The 18,974-nt window shown below is 39.2% G+C and overlaps 1 protein-coding gene and 1 long non-coding RNA gene across 5 annotated transcripts in view; one reads left to right on the top strand and one right to left on the bottom strand.

The window, feature by feature from the left end:
- slc23a2 (solute carrier family 23 member 2) overlaps window positions 1-15,496 on the top strand; it is a 29,925-nt gene extending 14,429 nt beyond the window's left edge. For all 4 annotated transcript variants that reach the window (XM_034594969.1, XM_034594968.1, XM_034594971.1 and 1 more), the window contains 13 exons: window positions 2,181-2,279; window positions 3,317-3,433; window positions 4,052-4,209; window positions 8,223-8,311; window positions 8,536-8,603; window positions 9,547-9,728; window positions 10,576-10,696; window positions 11,371-11,527; window positions 11,778-11,925; window positions 12,041-12,146; window positions 12,420-12,687; window positions 13,279-13,374; window positions 13,678-15,496. In XM_034594969.1, the coding sequence (XP_034450860.1) occupies window positions 2,181-2,279; window positions 3,317-3,433; window positions 4,052-4,209; window positions 8,223-8,311; window positions 8,536-8,603; window positions 9,547-9,728; window positions 10,576-10,696; window positions 11,371-11,527; window positions 11,778-11,925; window positions 12,041-12,146; window positions 12,420-12,687; window positions 13,279-13,374; window positions 13,678-13,955 (1,887 nt within the window). In that variant the 3' untranslated portion in view covers window positions 13,956-15,496. The remainder of the gene's footprint in view (window positions 1-2,180; window positions 2,280-3,316; window positions 3,434-4,051; window positions 4,210-8,222; window positions 8,312-8,535; window positions 8,604-9,546; window positions 9,729-10,575; window positions 10,697-11,370; window positions 11,528-11,777; window positions 11,926-12,040; window positions 12,147-12,419; window positions 12,688-13,278; window positions 13,375-13,677) is intronic.
- On the bottom strand, window positions 102-17,085 carry LOC117767394. The gene is made up of 3 exons (XR_004614879.1): window positions 16,298-17,085; window positions 10,156-10,162; window positions 102-146 (listed from the first exon to the last, which is right to left on the bottom strand). It is a non-coding gene; the product is annotated as an uncharacterized LOC117767394 (long non-coding RNA).
- Window positions 17,086-18,974: the final 1,889 nt, after the last annotated feature.

The raw sequence follows: 18,974 nt of genomic DNA, 5'->3' as shown, positions 1-18,974 counted from the left end.
GTACACGACTCTATTTATTGGGCTTTTTCATTGTTGTAAACCGTTTTCCCACAGACGCATCATGAATGTGCCTAACGCTCATAATGAACACATGACAGACAGTTTTTGGTCAATGTGCATGAAAACATATAATTACTGTTCTGTTCCTTCACCTCCTCCAGTCTCTCTTTCTTTGACTCGCACACACAAGCTGTCTTCTTCATGGCCGGTTGCTGTCTGCTGCTGTGGTTCTGTCCATTCATTTCCTTTGTTTGTCCGCTTGGCTCCATACGCAGTGCTTCTTGTAGGTCTAGTTTTTCCATAAATCCACTGGTGGATATTAGCTAGCTACGATTTATTTAGGTTATGTATTTAAGCACTACACAGAGAGACTTGGGCATGTCCTGAACCACTTCAGCATTCCAATCCTCACCTGCGGTCATGGATTGTTGGTAGTGATCAAAACCGATAACAGTGAAGATGAGGGTGAATGTCAAACTGACGATTTGACATAGACACCCGCATCACACTGACTGGTCAGCTGTGTGAAGGTGGGAGAGGAGCCAAGGATTGTGCTGCTTTTTTACATTTCACAGAATTATTTGTGGCATATTTCATTCAACAACCGACAACACTATGAGCGTCTCAATGGAGAGGCTGTCTGATGATTCATATTAAAACGATGTCACACCTCCCCCTTTTCACTCCATCCTCCAACGTGGCAGTTTTAGAACAGCTACTAACACTTGATTTCAGACAGCACATCTTGAAAGCTAGTTTCTGTGAGACCATAAATCTGCCTTTAGCCTGATGCCACTGCAAGTCCCCGACAAAAATAGATGAATGAATTTTCCCTTTTGATTGAGTCCTTACATTTTATTTTGCTGCATGCTACGACATTAAAGTACAGTACTTTGTACTCCACAACATTTATTTATACTTTGATAATAATGATCCTAATCTCTGTGAAAGGAAATACTCACTTTCTAATTAAAACACCCAACTCTCTTTTTTTGTTTTCCAGCTGAGCAGTGGTTTAGTGTCACTGCTCTCAACAGTGTCAGAGGCAAGCTGCAGTTTTCAACTCAGTGCTTTAATGAACCCACTGTGTGACACCTGCCCATTGTCCAAGTTAGCAGCCAGCTGATAAACACAGTGGAGCATTTAATAGTTAGAGGTTAGTGGAGATCAGAACGGAACTAAAAAGCATCTGCTGTCCATAAACATGGCTCCAAGTAAATGCTACTGGTCCCATATCTGTTCCATGTGCTAACAAACCACTACTGCTACAACATGTCTGCTTCATAAGTTGGTGTTTTATTTACATATTGTTTCCAAAACCCCCATGTGCCCAAAAGGTCACTTAATGCCAGTTTAAATAGAGTAACTGAACACTGCTTCCACGACGGCATTAAACTAATATTAAACTTCCCACAGGGCTATGACATTGACCCTAAAGGCTGCAAGGTTCCTTTTGTAAACTAAGATGATCCCAATCCACTTTGTTAAAACAATCACAAGGCGTCGTCAACGTCGTTTTCTGAAGCTGTTTAGAGGAACACAAAGGGCAGAAAATATGATAGGAGCTTCAATTTCCTTTGTCTTTATTATGTCCCAGTGAAGCATTGTGAACAGATCGTCTCCCTGTATAAGTCCAACAATATAGACCTTCAACCCCATCATTCCTTTTACATCTATACAGCCTGCTTCTCAGTATTTTTATAGATGCATGTAGATGCAGCAGACTTGTTTGAATGCGCTGACGTGTTTTTCCTCACATGTGAACACGTCTGTCCTTTACCTAAGGTTTTTATCAGATAGTCACAAGACTCTGCAGTAAAAACTGGGCTGTAAAAATCACTTTTCACGGTAATTAGACATGTTGCAGCGTCTCAGTTTCTGTGGATCTTGACTCAAATAAGCTTCTTTAAATGTAATTTAAAATTAGTTAGTTATTTCTCAGATTCTATTCGTTATGTTTTTATGAACTTCCCTTTGTTGATTGGCTATACATGACATGTACATTTGAGACTCCCATACATACTCAGACACTTGTAATTCAGCAAGTTCGCATACTCATATTTTGAACCTTACATATGTGGGTTTCTTTTTTCTCTGCAAACTAATTAATATTCTCCTGTATATATGTATTTATGTGTAGGCCTATTAAATGTCTAAATTGCATGTGATTGTGTGTTTAGGTGGTGGTCAACGGAGTTGGTGGTGCAAGTGGAGACCAGGATACTGAGAATACAGAGCTGATGGCGATATACAGTAAAGATAATCAGGCTGCAGAAAAGGTAAGACGAGAGAAAACATGCAAAAATTAAGCATAATCCTTGTAATAATAATACTAATCATCCAAAGTGCCTGTTAACTCCCGTATAAGTCTCACTTTAAGCAGACTGACAAATCGTCATATGAGTCAGAATGCTTACTCACACAGTAACGGGCTTTGTGCTGCACCCTGTAATTTAGTTCATCCACAGTCAGCATCACCGTTTGAATGACTTGACATTTCTTCCCTTGACTTTCCCTTACGCCACAAAGACACACTCCCCTCCCTCTTTGTTGGACTGTGTTGTGGTCCAAACTTGTCTCTTTGTTCTGATGGTCTGCCTGAGCGTGATTTAGCGCGAAGCTGGTTTTCCGAGTCAGTCAGTCTTGAGCAGAACTGAGTTTGAAACTATCGGCTCAAAGCAGTAACTTCAGTTCATGTCTCCTTAGAAAGAGACGTTCTCTAAGCTCGTCATCCTAATGATTTTGTCTTGAAGAGTGTGAGGCACATCGGAGGGGTTCAAATTTTACATCTTGTCAAATATCTACAGTTCCTTTTTGTATGTTGTAAAACCTCTTCACAAGCCTGAAGGCATACTCGCCTCACCTGCATATTCAACTGTCAGTCATGTCAGTCTACCTTTTGGTTTTATAAATGGTGTCATGGGGCAGATTAAATTGTCGAGTTATTCCTGGCTCAACAAACAATCTTGATGTAATCTTCCCTTTATTGCGAACTTTCCTCACTGTGACTGTGCGTTTTTCTTTGCTGAGAGAATGAAATCATGTCATGTGCCTCACTTCACACTTCCTTGTCTCCCTTTCACTGCCTTATTTTTTTTATGACTCTGTTTTCATTCAGCCTTCCTCTTATCTGCTCAGGACAGGCTGTTCTCATGTTAACATTTGACATGATTTGGTGTCATGACGATTGCTGCGTTGTACTTATGTATAAGTAAAATCTTCCAGGATACATTTTGACCCTTTCCATAAAGTAAAGTCCACAGGAAAACGTAAACATGTCAGGAAAGATATGAAATATGTTTCTCTGTATGTGTAGAGCTCGATGTCTGAGACGCTGGACAGCACAGACAGTATTGACGCAAGGAGGATGGATATGATCTATACCATTGAAGACACCCCACCCTGGTACCTGTGTGTGTTCCTGGGCATGCAGGTAAAGCTTCAGACTGATTTATTGTGAAATTGCAAAATGTAACACTAAGTGAGTATAGTCCCCTTTTAACTTGTAGTACAATATTAGGGGGTAAAAAAGGCATCTTCAGAAATTTCAGTGCACATCTGGATATAGTGTAGAATATTGTGTTTTAATGCCATTATCCTGAAAATAATCTGGGAATACCAATCAACCTAATGGATCCACACCACACCTGCACAAAACTTCCTGGAAATTGTTTTGGTAGTTTTTAAGTAATCCTGCAGACAGACTCACTGACTGACAGATTAACAGACAGACAAATGGCAAAGAAAACAACCTCCTTGGCGTAGGTAATTAATAATTCAAGTAACCACAAGTGGTTTACTCAGGGGAAGACTGTGGTCAAAAGTTAACAAGAATTAAAGAACTGGAAACAAGAATGTAGTGTGCCAGGCCTTTATTCATTTTGCTTGTGTGTAGTAGGGTTCTCATGATTTGTTAAGCTCATAACCTACCCTGCAAAATTGTACGGTGATGTAACATCTTAAAATGTTGTTATGGATTTTGCTCTGCAGAGTTTACAGTCTAAGTCAAACAAAAGACACCCACTCTGACTCTGGCTTCTTATCCTTGCAGCACTACTTGACGTGTTTCAGTGGGACGATCGCGGTGCCGTTCCTCCTTGCTGAGGCGATGTGCGTTGGATTCGATCAGTGGGCCACCAGTCAGCTCATAGGGACCATCTTCTTCTGTGTGGGGATCACCACCCTGCTACAGACCACACTGGGCTGCAGGTACACACACAAATACTTATGAATAATGAGTATTGACTGTGAAAAAGGCATCGAATTTTATTCTATGTAGTATTAAAAACAACCTATATTTTACTTGTTGAACACTGCTGAGGTTTTTTAATCGCTCACTTTCGTCCACTTTCTGTCTCTTGGCATTGAGCACCACTTCAAGACAAGAACCATTGCTCTGCATGTCATTCTGGAGAGGTGTTTGTGGGCGTGTAGATGTATAGGTGTGTGTGTTAGGACACACACTGCGCACACACACTCACTCCGCCTTTCATTTTTCTCTCTCTCACTCTAAACTGATGTCTCTGACTCGCTTCAGTTAAAACGTTGATTTTTTTTTTTAAATGACGCCACAATTTCAACACTGATCCCAACATAATAATCAATACTTTTCTTAAAATGGTTAAATCTTTCTTCAAAGCTCATGTGCATTAATCAGCTCGCTTTTTTACTTTCACGCTGACACAAGTTTTTTAAGGTCCAAACATGTATGAAAACAGCCCAAATCATCACTGTTAGTGGAGCTGTGCATGACTCCCTGGTTGTCTGCCCCAGACTTGGTGGCGTTGTGCGCCTTCTACCTCCGTTGTCCCTGCATTTGTTTATCGCAGGTCATATCATCATCGCAACATTTAACAATTTAACACAAATATGTTTTGAAAGTAGCTGACCGTTAAAAGAAGCGAGCTTATATAATATCCCTGACTTTTTGAGATTTTTACTCAGTAACAGTCTTGTATGTATGTTTTCTATAAGATCATGAGTTGAAAATAAAATAAGTGGTTTTGTTCATGGCTGCAGTTTTCCTATGTAGTTGAAACCTACTTGTTGTATTTGTTAGGACCCAAAATTCAAAAGTAGAGGATAGTTTCTGATTTAAGTCAATAGAGCGGTAGCTAAATAAATTCCAGAAACTAGTGACACGGGGCATCATTCCAGTGCATGCTGTTAGAGTGAGCTTCTTGTGGTCCAACTATTGCATCATTTCTGGGCAAGCAGTGTGTATTAGTTTGAAGCTATAATTGATTAAACGCAGATTTGTCAGATATGTCAGCAGTACCTCATTTGACCTTGTTTCTCAAACACTTATTACATTCTGTCAATCTAAGACCTGTATTTTCACCTCATGTCACCCTGCTGCTGGTCAAACTCACCTCCTCCTCCTCATGCTCTTTTTTTTTTTTTTCCTCTGTCCTCACTCCACCTCGAGCTGTGCAGTCTTACTCGCATTCCTTTAGCCGTTTGATTTTATTGGTTGCATATATTGTGATCGTGTGTGTGTGTGTGTGTGTGTGTGTGTGTGTGTGTGTGTGTGTGTGTGTGTGTGTGTGTGTGTGTGTGTGTGTGTGTGTGTGTGTGTGTGTGTGTGTGTGTGTGTGTGTGTGTGTGTGTGTGTGTGTGTGTGTGATTCGTAACCAGTGTTTCACCTGCTTTATCAGTTTTATTCCCCCCCCCCCCCCCATTAAACAACTGACCTGAAACATTACCTGTTGTCATAAATATTATCCAAACTATCGCAATTATGTTTTGATAAAACACAGATCGTGTTGTCATTGGGTATTATTTAGATTTATATTGAATTTAAGAGGAGCAGTTCAGTGTGACAAACTCTATTTTAGAAATAAACCTAATCTTTCCATCGACAAACCCAGAAACACATAATCCCTTGCTGTTCTTTTTGACATAACGCTCTTGACTCATGCCTCAAGGAAAACTGGGTTCAGTGCTGGTTATCACGGCTGGTTTAAAAACAACAAAAAAGGGAGGAAAATGGTTTCAAGAGTTTTCCATAAAAAAGGGAACCTTTGGGAGATTATTGGGCTAAAATGTGAAAAGTGTTGCAACAACAGCCAAGATGTCCTCACTTATAGTTTGTAATACAGACAGTCATAATGTAACTCAGCCATATCTGTCATTAGCATGGTAAAAACACTTCTTCAATCCCCACACATAATCCAGGAAGTGAAATATGTCGGCAGGATGAGCTGTATTTATTTCTCCTTTTAACTGACTTCAGTGTAAGCTATAATGGGGAAGAAATCAACTATTTGCAGAGAGTTCAATTAGATAAACTTCAGGTTTTCATCTGAGCTTTAATGGAGACATGGTAGTAAAAGATGGACCTTTTTAAATTACAATGGTTTAATCTTGACAGATCATCTTTATTTAACAAATTTTGATGTTTAAAGTCTCATATTAACTTCAGATAAACCTCTGAATATTTCTTAATGAAACAATGACCGTGAATGACTTAGTCCTTTGAGGAAGTTTATCAGGAAGGGAATGTTTAATGGCCGGTATGAACAGGAAGAACAGCTGCAGCAGGAAGAAAAATTAATAATTTATTTTCATACAGACAGCTGATCCTTGTTCTAAGACTAGTTTTGCCTGGTGAATAACAAGAAGACACAATCCTTTTTTTAATGTTGTGCAGGTAGAGGTTTTGTATATTCAGCAGGGCAATAAAAATCAGGTCACTAGTGGTTATTCTGATATTCTGACCCCGACACTTACATGTGACATCTGGATGCAAAACACTGATTCATTTGGAAATAAACTTTGAACTATGTTGAGGAGGTGGTGAAATGTGGTGAGGAGCATATACAGGAACCAACAGTAGTGGAGAGATGGAGGGAGGGGGATAAACATTGAGCAGTTTCGTGAGTCAGGTTTTTTCCAGGAAAAGTTGAGTGTGCATGTATTCGTCATGTTTGTCCTGTTTGTTTGTGCAGCTGATACCTGCAGACGAAACTTAAAGTTAACATAACAAACTCAACTAAGAAAGTAAAGTTGACTGATCATGAGTCTCTTTTACAATTCCTTATTTTTTATATATATATTTTTTTAATTATTATTCCAAGGCTTTATTGAAATTACGATACACTGCTAAAGTGTCTGGCACCAAAACATAAAAGGATTCTTCCAAAAACAATGATATTCATTTTTTTATTTATTAACTTAATACCGGGTGCATAAAAACCTAACTAAAATCAGTATTCATTGAGTTAGTAAAAAAAAGTCCTCATGGTAGCGTGACGATAATAATCATCTAAAGTGCCAAAACTTTTCAAAGAACTGAAGTTGCTGTGTAAAAGTGCCCGGCTCTACCTGAGCTTAACTTTCATCTTTTATTGTATCTCAGCAGAAGTGTTTTATGAAGGTGATATAACAGAGGACTGTTTCCTGCATAGATTATTTTATGTGTACAAAGATTTAAACCACTTATCTGTGTGACTGAGATACATACATTTACTGCCTAAATTCTTTAAACGTGAGATAACCACGCGTTCCTAGAGTATCTTTTCTGTAAATATTTAACTTTTTAAAGCAGATGTATAAGCAAAGGAAATTACACACAGTATTTAGGTGACTAATGAACGCATTAGTCTCATAATCTCATAACCACAGATTTCTTTAGAATTTTCTAAAATCGTTTGATGTATGTACGCTCGAAATTCACTGTAGGTATAAATGCTCACTTCCTTAATATGAATAAATGTCCTCCCTCCCTTTTTTAAAGCTGATTACATCCATTTCATTTCCTCCAATCTGACGTCATTACAGTCAATTTATTCAGTTGGAGCTATGATCAGATCATATCATATTTCTCTACTGTCATTACTCCTTGTCACGGTTGTAATTTGCAGATCAGCCACTCTGTAGAGCATAGCTGACCGTTATCTAATTTATCAAATTTGTTATTAATGAGTGATCATAAAATGGTGAGATTGGCTGGTTTGAAGTGAAAAGAAGAAAACGGGAGAAGCAGGGAAATCCTTGACCTGTATTTGACCGATAAAAGACCTGCAGGATTCTGCACTTCACACAATGATATGAAGATAGATGGGAACATTTTCTGGTAAAAAAAACTGTGCTGACCCCTGGTGGTCCTACACAGAAAATCCCTTTTATTGCTGCTTAATTCTTACTCCCTCTGTTGTGCATTTGATTGGTTATTGAGGCTTGATAAACGTCATGTCTAACGATGCTTTCCTTGTGTTTAGGTTGCCTTTGTTCCAAGCCAGTGCTTTTGCCTTCCTCGCACCAGCCAGAGCCATCCTGTCGCTGGACAAGTGGAAGTGTAACAGTACAGGTGACTCCTCTTTGCTTCACTCTCTCACAGACATCCACATCTGTTATAACAAAGTTATGGAAACTGGGGATTGCTTACGATTTTATCCCCTTCTCCAAATGCATGGTATCAAAGATTATATTGCAGGGATGGGATGAGTAAGATTATTCTCATATAAAGGACAAGAGTTATGATTCACAGGTCATGTTCTTATTTTCTAACCTCTTGCCCTTTTTTACCACTAGATGTTCCCGTGTTTAACAGCACAGAGCTCCTCAACACAGAGGAAATCTGGCACCCCAGGATACGAGAGGTGAGACAACAAAGGACAAATGAACTCAGCCATGCTAAAGTAGTATACTAAGTTAGTATTGTATATTTGCAAAAATTATAATGAAATATGCCATATTAAAAGTATATATTGGCATAAAACAAATTTGCCCTTTAATGAGGTGTTGCATTATATATATATATATATATATATATATATATAAATATAAACCGGAGTCGAACAGATCCTTTTCAAGATAACGGTCATTGTCCGTATATGGCTGCAGGCTTTTGTTTGTGTGACAAGAGCTGTTCATTTCTATTAACCTTTTCTGTTTGCGTCAGCCGGTAGAGTAACTGTTCTTTGTGTGACATGTGAACGAGACTAAATTCAATCAGACCGAATCAAATTGTTGAATGGAACATCGATGAGCTGCCGGCAGCAGGAACGTGCAGGTGATAAAAGTGATGGAAGAGAACAGGGAGACGGAAATAAGGCGGGACAAATGGGATTAACACTAAGAAGCATCAAATGACAACTGGATATCTGGCGATGCTGTAACCCCGTCTCCTCCAACCATGATGCAAATAAAACCTTATCTCTATTTTTTTATTTAGACGTTTTGTTCCACTCATTACTTGGATAATGAGGACATGAATGTTGTACAGGAGTTTCTCTGGGAAATCTGTCTGCAGCGGTTTTTGTGCTGAGTAACTTCTGCAAAGCTAAACCACAATGTGATTGATCAGTGCTAACACATTTAGTCTCATGATCAGTGTAAATGGAAAATGTAAGTGTTCGGTTACAATCGAGCTGCAGTTGCTTCTGTCAGAGTCCCCCTCAGCCTGCACTGATTCACAGACTTACTGATAATAATAAAGATTAAAAAACATTTTAAACTCCTCCAGTATTTAAGTGGGTAGTTCCTCAATGTTTTTCTTTCTTATAGTTTCTAAAACTATCAGTCTTTTCTTCACTCTGTCAGATCCAGGGGGCCATCATCGTGTCCTCCCTAATTGAAGTGTGTATTGGAGCACTGGGTCTTCCCGGGCTCCTGCTGAAGTACATCGGACCCCTGACCATCACCCCCACTGTGACCCTCATCGGCCTGTCTGGTTTCCAGGCCGCAGGCGAGAGGGCTGGGAAACACTGGGGCGTTGCTATGCTGTAAGTGAAGACTCTCGTGAAAAGAAATATACATTCATGTGTCAGAAATGTAGCAGTGCATTTAGCTCTAAGGGTGAAAGAACCAGTGAAACCCCTGAGACTGGCAGAATTCACACTGCCACACCATTGTTCTCTGTTCTTTTCGGTGTAGTTTCACCTTAAGATAAGAATAGATAAAACTTTATTAGTCCTACAATGGGGAAAATTGCAGTATTACAGCAGCAAGAGTCAAAAAGACATCAGCAAGTAATGAGCAACATGCAATAAGGAATATTAAGAAAATATATAGAAAAATATGAATGTAATTAAACTGGTATATACAGTGTAAAGCTAAAGAGTTTTTCCACAGTAGCGTGGAGCTCTTTCACGTAACTCATTTATCGTGACTTCATCAGCAAAATTATCTTTCTAGATCTTCATTTTACACAGAATATCTTTGCTGCCCAAGAATGAGCAAATAAGATTTAGTGTGTGATAGAAAGAAAGCCTATTCTACTCAAGAAAAGAATTTATCACCTTGAATATAAAGAGGATTAAGTGATAAACAAAGATCTACAGCCACTCGGTGACATTCAGGTGGCTTGACATGCTGTGTCACGGTTGTTGACACTGTTGCTGCAGGGACTCTTGTCACAAGAACAGAGGATATGAGCCTGTAATTGCCACCGATTTGCTCCTTCTCAGGCAGTTGGGATAATTGATTGGCTCCGGGGGCACAGTAACAGTCTCATCAGGATTCAGGCGAGGCGTGTTGCAGCAGGTGGAGGCAGAATGTAAAATATGAGAAAGTCCGCTAGCAACTCCGGAGGCTGTGATCCATCAAACTCAAGAGCGTTTCTGTTTGCAGGACTATCTTCTTGGTGCTGCTCTTCTCTCAATATGCCAGAAATGTTCAGTTCCCTCTCCCAGTCTACAAAGCCAAGAAAGGCTGGACGTCCTATAAACTTCAAGTCTTCAAAATGTTTCCCGTAAGTACACAACTTGTAAATGTATGTATCTCAGATTGTTGCCTTTTGTACCAACTCTATCTGGGCTCCACTTCTTCTCTTCTCTTAATTAATTCACCTTGGTTTCTTTACAACTCTCCGTCATGTCACATCTCAGCAGAATCTAATCTTTCCTCTGTAGGAGGTTAAGAGATTTTCACTTTATAATCCTCCATGTACAGTGTAAATCAGTCTTCTCCCGCCCTCTGCTGGTTGATTAATAAAATGATAAAAACTCTCTTAAATTCACACCGAAGTTACATACGACTCTGACTTATACACGTCTCCTCAAAAGGCTTCCTGTGACTTTTTGTTTTTGTATTGGGTCACTTTTAAACTTCACTTCTCTGGAAGATAAAATGTGCTGAAAGATTAGTAGGAATTAAAATTTATAGTCATAATGAAATGAAGTCTACTGAGTCTTGAATGAAATATGCAGACGTGGTATATGTCAGAGTACAGTATGGATCCCGGTTGGGGTTTGGCAAAAATAGCACCACTCAAAGGTTCGAAATAGATTTATTTTTATAGAAAGAGAAATATATTAAAGAGTATGCAATTGTTTTAATTGCTAGAGATTTCTCAACAATTGACACAGGAATGCAGGATTGGAACTGGCAAAATAAAATAAAAATTCCCTTTGTCTTTATCCTCAGATCATCATGGCCATTCTGGTGTCATGGCTGTTGTGCTTCATTTTCACCGTGACTGACGTTTTCCCGCCGGAGAAGGACAAGTACGGTTACTACGCCCGCACAGATGCACGACAAGGAATCATCAAGGCCGCACCGTGGTTTAAGATCCCATATCCCTGTAAGTGTGAGGTTTTGGTTGCTCTGACAGAAATGAAAAAATAAAAGCCACATTTCATACGCTTATTCGGGCCGTTATACAATATATGAGCAGTGGACAGTTTCTATAAGCTCTTGTTTATGTGTTTCAGCTGTAATAACATTATACACATGGACCACAGCTAAAGCACAGCCAGAAACAATGAGGCAAAAAATCATTATAAAGATAGTTTCTGTTTAAATGCAGTTTCTCTCTGCTCTCACCTCCACAGTCCAGTGGGGTTTTCCAACTGTAACAGTGGCAGGGGTGATCGGTATGATGAGCGCTGTGGTGGCCAGCATCATCGAGTCGATTGGAGATTACTATGCCTGCGCTCGTCTCTCCTGCGCTCCTCCACCTCCCGTCCATGCCATCAACAGGTAACTCCTCGGTTTCTTATACTCTTCCTTATTCGCTCCATAACTCAGGAAGCAAAGTACGATTAATTTACTGTGTCAGATATTGTAATTAGTCTGTTTTCCTCTGTCTCTGTAGGGGGATATTCATGGAGGGTATTTCCTGTGTGCTCGATGGGCTTTTTGGCACCGGAAATGGTTCCACCTCCTCCAGTCCAAATATAGGTGTCCTGGGAATCACAAAGGTATCAGGCGCCTGCACTCAATGTTTTTTCTTTATCCTTTCTTTCTTTTCGTTGTTTATTTCGTTTTTTTGTTGTTTGAGTTTCTACCTCTTTTTCCATTGTCCTTTCATCATACCCATTTAGAACTGAAACAATAAGCGTCTTTATTGATCCCCAAAACAATTGTCATACACATAAAATAGATGGTTTGATCTCAGCTCTAATATTCAAAACCCTCCACTTTAACGTGCCGATGCAGCATTGGTCTCTAACAGACTGTCTTCCCTCCTCCAGGTGGGCAGCAGACGTGTGATCCAGTACGGAGCTGCCATGATGTTGCTGCTGGGCATGGTGGGTAAATTCAGCGCCCTGTTCGCCTCTCTGCCTGACCCTGTCCTGGGAGCTCTGTTCTGCACCTTGTTCGGTATGATCACTGCAGTCGGACTCTCCAACCTGCAGTTTGTGGACCTCAACTCCTCCAGGAACCTCTTTGTCTTGGGCTTCTCCATTTTCTTCGGTCTGATGCTGCCGAGCTATCTTAAAAAGAACCCGCTGGTCACAGGTGAGCGGGGGGGGGGGGTCCCGACAAGCAAGGGTCAACATCAACATGAAGATTCATCGTTACATTTACCACAGTTAATGGAAAGTTAGCTTACGTAACATACATGTGCACAATGTTCTCCACCCTTTCAGTGAATTTTTATTATTAATTATTTGTAGTGAGCAGTAAACACTCATTATCATATTTGTGCAATTTCTGTGGCTAGCCTTTGTTTAATATATTCAGTTGTTAATACATATTAGATGTGAATAACACACATACAGCTTCCAGTATGTCAGTTTCTGGAGACTGTTTTAAGATGTAGCATCATTAGAAATGACAGGAGGCCTCTGTTTCTCATCAAATGTTCTATTTCTCTTTCTTCTTGGTCATGCACACGTATCATTGTCTTTATCTGATGGTGCTTTTACGTTCAGCTTTCTCACCATCCTATGAAAAGATTTGTCTTGTTAAAGTTAGACTGAAGACTTATTGGTGGTTATTTTATGAACACAAGGAGGAACAATACTGACCCAACCTTCTCTGTTATGATTAAAACCACACAAATAATGTACACATCGTGATTTATCATCTTTAATTTGTCTTCCTCAGGCATTGTTGAGGTTGACCAAGTGCTGAACGTGCTCCTCACAACGGCCATGTTTGTTGGAGGCTCCGTTGCCTTCATTTTGGACAACACTATACCTGGTAAGGTGTTTAATCTTCTGTCTTTCTCGTTTGTCAAAAATAATGATTTAAAAACATAAAAAAATATTAAAATTGTGCTGTAAATTCACTGCTTCATTGAGTTATTGAAAGATATAATGGTAGTTAAAGCAAGGCTCAAGCTTTAACCTAGAGGACTGATGGGCAGACACATCGATAGATTATCCGTTACAATGGATCTATGACTTTTTGTATCTTTGTGTCTTCAAACAGATAAAAAAAAAGATTGTAACTCATGTTGTCCTTCATGGTTTTGATTATTCACTGCTCTTTTTGTCTCATCAGGTACCCTTGATGAACGAGGCGTCAGGAAGCTGAAGCTTGGCTCTGGTCTCAGCACAGCAGAACTGGAAGGGATGAGATCTTATGACCTGCCATTTGGAATGGACTTCATTCGCAGACACCCCGTCTTCAAGTACATCCCCATCAGCCCTACATTCACAGGTTACCAGTGGGGGAGGCTACAGGAATCCTGCAGGAGCCGAATGGGACATGGAGATGCGGTGAAGGGAGGAGGAATGGGAGGGGAGGGAGGCACGGCACCAGGAGAGAGTCGGGTATAGCCAACAGGCTTATGGGCAATGGGAAGCAAGGGATGGTACACTGGGATAAACGGCTGAGAGAGTGGAGGACGGAAGCTGTGCAGGATTTGGTGGAAGAAAATGTGACGCACCAACCCTTCGTCATTATGTGTTTTCTTTATCTTGTGTCTGTCTTTTTCTGCTTCCCACTCCGCTGTTTCTAAAGCTTGCTACAGCAAATCACAGCATGTTACAAGATGTCATCACCACACAGAGATGATTTGGTGTGTGTGCATATGTCCACAATATGCAGCAAGAGATGGCGGTGCGTTAATCCAGAACGAGAGCGATGGCTGTCAAACAATCAAAGCTGAATGTTTGTGGATTCACTGACTCGTTATTACTGCTAACTACTACTGGCCATGTCAGTTTCTGACACATTATTCTGCTGAGACGGTAGATTTGATTATGTCAATTGAGGATTATGCAAAATTACTGTTACAAATCATTTGCCTCAAGACTCATTATGCAACAGCATTAGAGGCATGCACATACACCAACAGCCTCACCAAAAACCAAGTGCAGCAATGCACGTCGGGGGGGGGGGGGTCATGCCATGCAGACCGAGTGAAGTTTTTAGTCAGGTGCCCTTACTCATGCAAAGTGATTGTGAAATTTTTGTTTTGCACTATCTGCCTCCGGAGTTCAAATGTAAAATGTCACCCCACAGCTTGCGCCCCCATTTCTTCAGTAAAACTCCTCAGAGACCCATTGACCATCTCATCTCATGCTAAAGAAACTCACTTATTAAAAAGATATTAGTGCAGATATTCACAAGATCCACAAACCTTCCAGTTTACTGAGTCAGTATTATGCATAATTTATTAACGAGACCGAAACACTTAGTTTACCTGAACATACTGCGACTCAACAGACTCTCAAATGGGAGTTTTTCTATACTTCAGTTTGGAAGAAACAAATTATATTTATCTTATAACCTTGAATTTGCTTATTTCAAATCTCTGCACGCAAATTTTGAAACAAGCTTTTTATAATGCCTGTGCAAAAGCCACAGTAACAGACACGTGGCCTCAAAATGTAATATCTTCACTTCAGGCACGTGTCCTATGTTTAACAGTAAAGTGTGTTAATGTAGGATTTGCAAAAACTGCACCAGAAATATTAACTCACTGCCACTATCCACACCCATGTGGTTTTTCCATCATTGCATTCAGTGAGCCCTTACATAATCATACTCAGAAGTTAGGGTGGTGATTTTGAGTATTTAAATGTAATAACAGAAGTTTGGAGAGTTGATTTTATTTTGTTCTAAATCCAGGCACACATTGTGCATTGTGTGTTTTTGACGCAGCCAATCATGACTGTTACTGATGTCATTAATCATTTTTTAAATTTTTTTTTCAATAGTATACATTCCTCCTCCTCTCAGGCTCCGTACCCCTCCCACTCTCATCTCGCTTAAGTTAGTTCACTGCTGATCTTCATGTCTGCTGTAGTTCTGACTGTGTGAGAGCATCAGCAGCCTGAACATTATCGACCCCAGGAGTGAAGAACAAGTCTAACTCGACTCGTATGTGTGCCTCGGCTTCTTCAACACAAACAATACCATACAAGAATTTGCAAGATAAAAATTTGAGTAAATGCAGGAATTTAAAAAATGGCTGAAAATCATCTACTAAATATTAGTAGCCTAGTCTAATTGAGATTTGTACTAAACCAAAATGCTAAAAACTCTTTATTACCACTTCTTATTGTTCTTAAACAATATACCAAAATTCCTAATTTTTCGAGAAAACAAATGTTGCTTAAAATCTCTTCCCAAATTTCTCAGCTTTTCATCTCGTCCGTCAAAGCTATTTATTTATTTAAGAGAAAAAAGTGGATGTTTAACGATTGCTTGAAGCAGGTTTATTTGCCTCTTGTACAATGTTGAAAATATATTTATTATTTTACTTCTTAATGCCCTGTTTAAAAAAACAAGAAAAAAAAAAAAAAAGTAGGTTTGATAATGACGTACTGCTCCTCCCGACACCTCGGCTGCAGTCGGTGCTTTGAGAAACTCTCCTAAGGACAACCACCTTTCATAAAGTTAGTCTCTACTGTAAAGTAAAAAAAGTACGCTGCTTCCATTTCATTCCATTTATATCACATTGTTGATGTAAAGAGACGCAAAGCTTGCAAACTGGAAGGTTTATTCAAATTTCAGAGTCTGGGCCTTTTTACTACACGTACTGTTTGCACACTTAATGGTGCCAAGATGATCGGGGTCAGAGTGACTCATTCTCACTGACCTCAAACCCTGTTTTGTCTTTATACACCTTCATCATCAGTGTGAACCTTTTTGTTTTTGGTTACCTAAGGACTTAGGGCCTTAGTCTCTGATAGCATTGTTAGCTTTAGCCACATTTAAGACCCCATCTCTCTCTGTTACACTCAGGATTTGACCATTTTTTGTGATCTCACTAATGTCTAGTGTCTGCCTGGAATGATAAAATAGACAAAGACAACCCTGACTAAATATTATTGTGAGCACAATTTTCAGTTATCCTTATCAGAATGCAGTTGCAATGAAGTCAGATGAAAATGTTTACAGTGCTACTGCAGCTAAAAATCCTATTACGGTCACAGATTAAAATAGGAATTTGTTTTAATGTCGGTATCACCACACGTGTTCTCATTCTGGGTAGACCGACCTCAGTGATGATTCCAAATCCCGGAGAAACATAAATGCTGATGAAGTCTTAAATCAGGCTTGGCTACTTCCTGACCATCAATGTGTGTGGAACCTGTAAATCTAAAACCTCATTGTGTAAATGTCGGCTGGCAGCTGGACAGCTGTAGATGAGATGTGGTAAAACGTTACCACAGCAGCAGGTGTATTTAAAATCCTTGCTCACGCTGTTTAACCTTGTTCCAGGGGCGATGAGGATCACATAGAGGTCGGAGACACCACCTCCTGCACCTCCTCTCTCTGTGAGGGAGTAGATGGGCGGTGGTCTGACGGCCCCATTATCAATTCTCTTGTAGATGATATGCATACATTAGCACATGGACAACACGTAACTTTGTTTCCTTGTCATATCATGTTTGTGTAACCAGAACTTATTTCTCTTATCACACACACACACACACACACACACACACACACACACACACTTGTTTAAAGTCTCTAGTCCTGCAGTGAAAATATATAGGTGACCTCATGTTCAGTGTACCTGGTTTGTCCCTGGGAGTTCTTACTGTCGTTTCTGGATGTAGGAGAAGACACCGGCTGGCCATCTTATTAAGAGCCTGTTGGTCATTGGCAGCTGTGTGAACCTGCCTTATTTCTCTATACCAAGATGAACATTGGATGATTTTGTGCCTCAACACAACTTCCTCTTGATTTAACCCTCCGGTTATGTTACATTCTGTCTTCTTTTTAAAATGTTATACACAAGCTTATGTGTTTCTCACAGTCATTACAGAAATGGCTGTTACATTACAAACACCTTGGATTTCATGTGGCCGGACACTACTCCTTGATGCTTTTCAAGCTTTAGTTACAGAGATGTCGGTTTAACCAACAGATGGCTCTTGAGAAGGTGGTCATCAGGTGTGTAACACAAAGACATCAGTCCCTCTTATTTTGAAGGGGATGCTACATGAAGTATATACTATTTTGTCAAGTGTTTTCTCTTTTTCAATGTTTTTCTTCTTTTATACATAATTTTTATGTTTTTACATGTGAATATTTGTAAGAAACAAATCATAACTTTTAATCTTGAATCATGCTGGAAAGCGCACCCTTTTGTTGTACTGTTTATTTAAAGAGTAAATTCGTTTTGATCTTCTTTTAAATCTGTGGTTCGGGGGAATCGTTTAGTTTGTTTGTTAGGACCTTTTCATATTGTATTTTTTTACTCTAACATTGCTCTTTGTTCATGTTAACACATTACCAGTATATATTATAGACTGAGCTGACAAACTTTAAATAGATGTAAAAACAACAAAAAGAAATGTATATTTAATGGAGTAAAGTTTGCTAAACTAAATTGTGTAAACTAATTGTAGCAAGAAAATGTTTTATTCTTTGTTCCTAAAACTATTTAATATGATGTTACAGAATGAATGCAGTCTATTGTCTTTATTTTTTGCCGACCCCGTTAATGAAAGTTGTTTTTAACCCAAAGTGAATGAAGGGAAAAGGAAAAGTCTTAGTCTCTGTCTAAAACAAGTTTCCTCGACTGAAATGTGTTTATTTTCTGAGAAAGGTCAACGCAGTGTCGTACTATTTGACAGAAATAGGGAAATCGTAGTTTCTACAAATAAGTGAAAAGTGTTACATGAACAGGCGTCAGTTTCCATCAGCATTTCCTAGAAAGTTCCTAATAAGATGAGGAATATTCACTCGGATGCTTTAGGTTGATCTGAGGACATCTATAGCATCTATTATGTATTAGTACTAGAGTCAATGTGGATTAGTAGTAGAATCTTAGTGTATTAGTATGTGTTAGTATTAGTCATAGTGTTAGTATTAGAGTCAGTGTATTAATATTAGATTCATAGTTAGTATGTGTATTAATATTATAGTCATAGTATATTAGTATACGTACTAGAGTCAGTGTATTAGTGCTAGAGTCACAATGTGTTAGTCTGTATTAGTACTAGAGACATACTGTATTAGTGTGTATTAATACTAGTCAGTGTTAGTATGTGTATAAGTACTAGAGTCAGTGTATTACTGTGTATTAGTACGAGTCACTGTATTAGTATGTGTATTAGGGATGGAGTCGTACTGTATAAGTATGTGTATTGGTACTAGTCATAGTATATTAGTACTGGAATCATAGTATTAGTATGTGTACTAGTATTAGTCATAGTGTATTAGTACTAGAGTCACAATCTGTTAGTGTGTATTAGTACTAGAGTCATAGTGTTTTAGTATGTGTATAAGTACTGCAGTCATAGTATTAGTACTAGAGTCATTGTGTATAAGTACTAGAGTCATAGTATATTAGTACTAGAGTCGTAGTATTCTCCGGCGCTTCTATTGTCATG

This window comes from Hippoglossus hippoglossus, chromosome 9 (assembly GCF_009819705.1).
Source record: "Hippoglossus hippoglossus isolate fHipHip1 chromosome 9, fHipHip1.pri, whole genome shotgun sequence".
Taxonomy (NCBI): domain Eukaryota; kingdom Metazoa; phylum Chordata; class Actinopteri; order Pleuronectiformes; family Pleuronectidae; genus Hippoglossus; species Hippoglossus hippoglossus.
The sequence above is the reverse complement of the archived record's forward strand: the minus strand, read 5'-3'. Positions and strand labels throughout refer to the sequence as shown.